The 7959-nt window shown below is 44.5% G+C and overlaps 1 protein-coding gene across 1 annotated transcript; it reads right to left on the bottom strand.

The window, feature by feature from the left end:
- Positions 1–808: 808 nt before the first annotated feature.
- crx (cone-rod homeobox) lies at positions 809–4465 on the bottom strand (the record flags this gene model as incomplete). The annotated part of the gene is made up of 3 exons (XM_083641036.1): positions 809–1438; positions 3176–3327; positions 4369–4465. The coding sequence occupies 3 exons, from the start codon at positions 4463–4465 to the stop codon at positions 809–811; spliced, it is 879 nt and encodes a 292-aa protein (XP_083497162.1).
- Positions 4466–7959: the final 3494 nt, after the last annotated feature.

Raw genomic sequence — 7959 nt, 5'->3', positions numbered from 1 at the left:
AAGACTATAGGAACTTCAGATCTTCATGCTGTGAAAGCGTCTCTCATTTTACTCTATGATAATACAACTTGAAAACAAAAGTGTAAGCCATCCGCAACAAATGGAACGAACTGGTGTGGTGTGTACAGTACAGTATATGTGGCAGAAGACGCTCATGTCAGAAGAAGGGGTGTCAGTACGGTGAACCTCAGCTTTTTTCATATCAAGGACTCCTAATTTAGTTCACATTAGGGCCACAGACCCCCATTTGATGAGATGTTTTCTCTCTGACCCAAATCTGAGAATATTTTTTCTTGTTAGATATGATTTTGTCCAGAATTCCATGACTAGCTGTATTGTAGGTAGAGAGATAACAAAGAAACTATGATTCTCTAATTGTGTTAACTTCTTGTAAATGAAATAACGGTGGAAGTTTAACGATTCATTTGAGGACCCCCTGGAACCCCCTCCAAGGATCCCTGGTGGTCTCCGGAGCCCACGTTGAGAACTCTTTAGTGTGGTTCCACAGGGAGGAAGGACTCCACTGGAACTACGGACAGTCAGTTCAGCTTTCCTTCCTACAAACTCTCTCAAAGTCTTTCCTCTCTTATTTAACGCAGCACAAGAAAGAGAAGAGACATGTTTTTCAGCGAGGCAGCATCGTCTCTGCGCTCTCGCTCAAATAAAATTAATTTTCTACAGACCTTTAGAAAAAAAAATACAAACAAAACACTGAGAAATAAAAGATAACAAGTCCTCTGGCAGAATTGCCTCATCCCCACGTGACACGGAATACGCTCTGATGAGTCGACTCCCGAAACAGCACCCTCTAGAGGACCTGGAACTTCCAAGAGTTCTGGTCTTTGTGGTCCAGGCAGTCCATTGTGGTGAAGCCCAGTTTCCAGGCCTGCTGGTCCTTGTAGTCCAGGCAGTCGACAGAGCTGAAGCCCAGGGATGAGGCGGTGCCATAGCCCTGCGAGGATAGCGAGGCCGGGGATTGGCTCAGGGACCCCCCCATTGAGGGCACGGTGATGGGGCTGAGCGCGCCCCCAGTGCACGACAGCTGCGAGTGCATGGGGGACAGGTAGGCGCTGCAGTCCAGGCCAGTGAAGTAGGAGGTGGTGCCGGCATAGCCCTGGCTGTAGGGCTGGCCGTAGCTCATGGGGTAGGGCGAGGGACGCTGCATGCAGGGGGCTGAGGAGGCCAGGGGGTCGGGGAGGGGCGAGATGGCCGGGCTCCAGATGGACACGCCCGCGTTCCCGGTGCTCAAGCTCGGGACCAGGCTGGGGCCCGACGGGGCTGAGGGAGGGCTGTAAGAAGCAGAGGGGTTGGAGATGGGATCGGGGGCAATGGGCTCCTGGGTGGGGGATGCCTTCTTCTTGGGAGGGCGGGGCTTGGACTGGCCGCTGCTCTGCTGCTGCTGCTGGCGACACTTGGCGCGGCGGTTTTTGAACCAAACCTGCAGAGACACAGGAAAACACGTGGTCCATCAGCATGGAAAACAAGAGACAGACTCACACGTGGTCCATCAGCATGGAAAACAAGAGACAGACTCACACGTGGTCCATCAGCATGGAAAACAAGAGACAGACTCACACGTGGTCCATCAGCATGGAAAACAAGAGACAGACTCCCAAATATGAGCCGATCTTCCCTCAATGATTCGTTTTGGTCGATATTTGTGATAGAAAGACGAGAAAGCTCTCAGGGTGGACAATAGAGATCAACAGTGGTCGCCCACTTTTTCGAGGCTCCGGTTCGGGAAGAGAATTCCCCATTAATTGTCTCCATAGATGTTTCAAAAACATCCTTCGGCTATATAAAGAGTTTTAAGGATAGAACGGTTCAAGCCAACCCACTGATGAATCGTGAGTGACCGTAAAACATTTGACTTAGAGCAAAAACAAAAAAGAAAAGCTGGCCAAAATCGATTCTTTTTTATTTTTGGTCTTCACTCCGTCACGCGGTCAAATGTTTGATGGTCACGTCACGCAGGGCCGCCGCACCCTATACGCAGAGTACGCAGACTGCGTAGGGCATCATGTGACTGAGGGCACCAAATTTTTTTTTTTTTTTTTTTTTTTTTTGGTGCCCTCAGTCAGGCCACTCACTGAACAGCAGGCCAGGCGCCGCCTACTGGTTTACTAGTGGTTTTATTACTTTATTCAGGGTTAAAGTGGGTGCATCTCATTGTAAAATTGGACTCGGCCCAAATTGGGCTTCAAACGGCCCAAATTGGGCTTCAAACGGCCCAAACCTGTCTTCAACTGGCCCAAATCTGGCTTCAAACGACCCAAATCGGGCTTCAAACGGCCCAAATCTGGCTTCAAACAGCCCAAATCTGGCTTCAAACGGCCCAAATTGGGCTTCAAACAGCCCAAATTTTTCGCCGCCGCCCTTCGGACGCCGGCATGCACGTCGGCCCGTATCGGCCTGGCCTGCTTGGTATCTAATGCCCAGCCTGAATTATGATCCCAGTCCGCCCCTGCTTGCATGTACAGTTTAACAATCACTTGTTTGCTGACATGTACAGTAATTCTAACAATTGTTTGTTTGCCACATGTAATGTAATGTGAGATACACTAGTATCGTTCATAATTAATGATTTTGCAGTCTTTCGTTTGACAGTTATTGAAAGTTTTGCCTGGGGGGGGGGCACCACAAAACAATTACGCTTAGGGCACCCAAATGGCCAGCAGCGGCCCTGACGTCACGATTCATCTGTGAGGTGGTTGACTTGATTCCAGCCTTAAAACTCTTTATAGAAGGATTTTTTTGAAACGTCTATGGAGAAAATTAATGGGGAATTCGCTTCCCGAACCCGAGCCGCAGAAAAAGTAGGCGGTCACTGTTGATCTCTATAGAAGCTTGTGCTTTGGCAGTGGTAATGCTGCCATTGTTACGTTAAGATGATTGATTATATCATGTGAATGGAGAAGGGATAATGCATCCCATATAAAAAGCATGAGTAGATAAATTGCCATACTCTTGCTGAATTACTGCACAGCATTGCCTGTACCAGCTGTAACAGTATACAGTTTTTTGGTAAAGTATGCAAGAAACCAGACTTGTGACCAACATTACATTGGATAATCTGTTCTTCCAAGTCCTGTTCTCTGTCTGTATAGCCCAGTTAACCTCGGGTATCAAGGTCTAGTCTCACATTAGGCACAGAAGTGAACCTCCTCCTCAGTACCTGGACGCGTGACTCTGGCAGGTTGATCTTGAGGGCCACCTCCTCCCTCATGAAGATGTCTGGGTAGCGGGTCTTGGAGAACAGCGCCTCCAGGATGTCCAGCTGTGTCCGGGTGAAGGTGGTGCGCTCCCTGCGCTGCTTCCTTGGAGTGGCTGCAAAGCAAAGCAAAGCCAACACATAGAGATGGTTTATTGGCAGCAATAGGGAGCATGAATTATGAGTTCAAGTTAGAATTAATGAAAAATCCTGGAAATACTCTTCTAGCCTACTATCTGTGCCTGTGTCAGACATGTGCAAGCCAATATACTGTAGAGTTATAATGAATAGAAATGGTGATGTTTCATATCCAAAATACAATGATATTGTTTGAGTGACAGTCTGACTTTGTTCATACACTTTCACTGCATGTGAAAAATATGGGGCCAGCAGTGTTTGCTGCTGGGTTAGTCACAGGTCCTTCACAGGATTCCAGTTTAGTACCCAGTCAGTCCAAATTGTATTCTGATTCACTCAGAACAGTTAAATACACTATCATGTCTGGACATGTGGTGGACCTCTCATAGAAGTGATTAGTAGTTAAATTTACCGAATTTAACATTTACCACAATAAAACTCTCCCTCTATATCTGTATTTATCTGAGGGGCACCACACCACACCACACCGGTAAGAAAAAGTTTGAGAAGCCTTGAGGTAAAAGGCAGCAGCTGAGACATAGAGGACATTTATTTATTTAAAAAGTAATTCGATTCCCTATGAAGCCAGAATACATACAAAGATACTATCTCTGAGAGTAGCTGCATATAACTTTATACTGAAATCAACCTTTTTACATAGCCTACTAAAATGGACATTAATTAATGAATTGACCCATTTGATTCATCAAATCATTTCTCATTCAATAATAACGAATTATTGCGTATTTTATTTGACAATGTCAATGGAATTATCAGAAAGATCAATATATATGCTGATTAATTGTATCGTCTCATCATTATCCAAACTTGTATCAAATAGCCTACAAGCGCACATAAAAATAGTTTATCTTCTCCTTTATTTTATTTTCGTTCGGCCACCGCGTTATTACGCACCAGGATTGGATTGAATTTAGACTGTAAAATGTTGAAATAGCATCAGACAAATGCGTAAAAGTAGAAAAACGAAATATGACTAGTTTAGTTTAGTTTATACTCACAAGGATACGCCACGGTGGTGTGCAGCAGGTCCATTCCGGAGCCGGGCAAATTTAACCCGTTCATCGCGTAATGGGGTTGCTTTATGTAGGACATCATCCTGACAGCGGGCTTTTATAAGTCCTCTCCCTCACACTTGTCTCTCGGACACGCAACAGAGCAACAGCCGCGTCTGGCCCGGGCCCCTGGGAGCGCTGCAGCGGCGACGAGGCGCTGCGTCCGATCCAAAGTCTCCAAGCTGCCGCGGAGAGGAGCGGGACGCGCCGGTGAAGTCTGGAGGAACCTGGAAGTAGTTTTATCTGCACTTTGTCAACTCGTCCTCTCGGGTTAGCAGCAGACTAGGACACTGTGACCACAGTGAGCATCACAGACAGCAGCGAGCAGCCTGTCCAGGTAAAGTCACACAGCTCAGTTCAGTCATGACAGGTGGATGTGCCCACCTGTGCCCGCGCCGTGCGCCTTGCTCAGCTCGCTCCACGGAGTTCCTGAGAACCGGCAGCGCTGCTAATTAGAGGCAGCAAGTGGTTCAGGAAGACCCCTCCCACTACACACGCACACACACCATGCATACATGCACGCACACACACGCACGCACGCGCACACGCACGCACGCACACACACACACACACGCACACACATCAGTGTTGGGGAGTAGAGAACCACATGTAGGCTAGTTGAACTACGTAGTTACTGTTAACTACATTTTGCAGTAGCTTGCTGGTAGTTCAACTAGCCTACATATTTGCATATTGAGTCAAGTAGTTAAACTACTTTTTGGTTTAATTAGCCTATTTGTTTGATCATGTTATCATTTTGCAGTTTCCCCAGACATAAGCCTAACTTATTCTGCATTTTGTAAATATTGAGATTGCATAAAAAGAAAAGAAAAACGTGAAAAAGGAAGTGGTCCAAGTAAATAAATAAATAAATAAATAAATAAATAAATAAATAAATAAATAAATAAATAAATAAATACAACTGTTATCAGATACAAACTGGGCGTGGCTCCATCAACATCAACAGTCCATCAAATACTATCTGTATTTGACACCAGCACCAGCAGACCAGTAGAATTAACACACGTGCTTCTACAAACGGAGACTGTCATGTCCCGATGTGTAAAACCTCGTTTGGACAATCAGTTTTCTCTGTTAAAGGAGCAAAACTATGGAGCAGTCTACCTACTGAGCTGAAAACACAACACAATTTTAATGTTTTTAACAGGGGTATTAAGTCATGGTTAAAAGAGAAACAACTGTGTTCTCACCTTTTAGACCTCTGGTGGAACTCTGTGTATTATGTCTGTATTGTGTGTACAACGTGTGTACATTGTGTGTACTGTAGGCTATTGCAGTGATACTCAACTTGCGGCATGGGGGCCAGATGTGGCCCGCGATAGGGTGCTGAGTGGCCCTCCAACCATTTTCTAATTCACAATGAAAGCTAACGTGAAATAAAGTTTGACTGAGCTCCAGCTAAATTGTCAAATACCACCGTCTGCTTGGTGCCCAGGCACTTCTATGTACTAACTTAACCTAACTAATTTAACTTAACCTAACTAAATTAACACAACCTAACTAACTATGCACAAAATTGTCAGACTAAACTCCGGCTGACACCCCAAAAACCTACAATCCGCTACAGAAAAATTTATATTGTTTATTAACTGGCCCCTGGCCTCCTATCATTTTACAAAAGTGGCCCCCAGGCAAAGCAAGTTGAGCATCCCTGCCCTATTGTATGTATATCCTTGAATATTTGTATGTATAGCTTTGCTCATGTGGTTTTATATTTGATTATGTTTCTTTTTGGGTATGTCCTCTGGGGTGTATTTTAGTGACTTTCTTTAGTGACTTTCTAGTCAATACATTTGTATGTATAGCTTTACTCTTGTGGTTTTATATTTGATTATGTTTCTGTTTGGGTATGTCCTTTGGGTTGTGTTTTGGTGTAGGAGTCGCCTGTGGACAGGTGTTGAAAATTAGCGTTTCCGCTCTAAACACTAAACACTGTGTATCTGGTTGTTGTTCATACATGTATGTTTCATCTCCAATGCTCTGTGATGTCCATATCAAATAAACTGAACCTAACCTAACCTATCATCAAAATTGTCTTGTTTTTGATTCTGTGTATTTGCTATAAAATGTACCCCCTAAATATTTTTATTTGATAGCATAGCCTATTTCACTTTCCATATCTCACGAGGTGGCCGGGTTCTGATCATGGGCCCGGTTCCGCTCAACTGTTCATGTGCCAAGCGCATACTTAGTTGAGCAGGTGTAAGCAAATGAATGAGTCCTCATGAGTCCCGAGTGGTAGCGAGTATGGGTAACACTTTACAATAAGGTACACAAATAATATAGAAAAAGAGTAGAGTCCGCACTCTGCTGAACAAGATGTCTCCCAGACGGATAGATTTATTTATTGACGTTTCGGTCTCACACAACCTTCTTCAGAAACAGACACAAATAATATAGGCCTAGTACTAGTAAACTAATGAGAAACTAACTTTTAGTTAATGAATAGTTAATGATTAGCTAATGGCCTTTAATCATTAGTTAATCATTAATTAATGATTAGTTAAAGTCAGTTCTGAGAGTAGTTAATCATTACTTAAAGTCACTTTGTGAGTATAGTAGTTAATCATTAGTTAATGATTAGTTGTCAGTTCCTTAGTAGAGTAATTACTCATTACTTAATGGTTAGTTAAAGGTCAGTTTGTGAGTATAGTAGTTAGTCGTTAGTTAATCATTACTTAATTATGACCTGTCCAATTATGACCTGTCCACTGCAGTGCGCCGCACGCGCGCACACACACACACACACACACACACACACACACACACACACACACACACACACACACACACACACACACACACACACACACACACACACACACACACACACACACACACACACACACATTTTAAATACTTTATTTGGTTCCACAAATTACATTTCATAAACAGGGAAACAAATATATCAGGGTCAATTAATACTGAGCACTTACGTATGGATACACATAGCACCTCCTTCTCCACACTGCTAGACTGCCAATAATTGCTGAGACAGAGCAATATTTGACAGTTTGTTTGGCTCTTGCTCTTGTCAGGCCAGCAATCTGCAGGCCTCTCATGGTGCATTTATGTACATGTCCCAGGCTTCCAAATATAAGCACACTGTATCTACAGGTATAACCTACACACACACACACACACACACACACACACACACACACACACACACACACACACACACACACACACACACACACACACACACACACACACACACACACACACACACACACACACACACACACACACACACACACAGAGGCACAAAACCCACAAAGCTCATTTGATTTATCATAATATGGTTTATCTGAAAAGTAAGTATCTTATCCCCAGATAAAGGCAGGAAAGACAGAGCAATCCGTCCAGTGGAGGGAACGGAGGACAGAGGGAAGGAAGGAGCCAGCCCAAAGGAGAACACGGACGGGACAGGATGGGACGGGACAGGGTGCATGTGTGCAGAAGAAAATGGCAGAAGTTGGGGCATGGGGCGATGCAGGCAGCGGGCAGATGGTT

Source organism: Poromitra crassiceps (genome assembly GCF_964638095.1).
Source record: "Poromitra crassiceps genome assembly, chromosome: 1".
Classification (NCBI taxonomy): domain Eukaryota; kingdom Metazoa; phylum Chordata; class Actinopteri; order Beryciformes; family Melamphaidae; genus Poromitra; species Poromitra crassiceps.
Note: the sequence above shows the minus strand (reverse complement) of the source record. Positions and strands in the feature narration are given on the sequence as shown.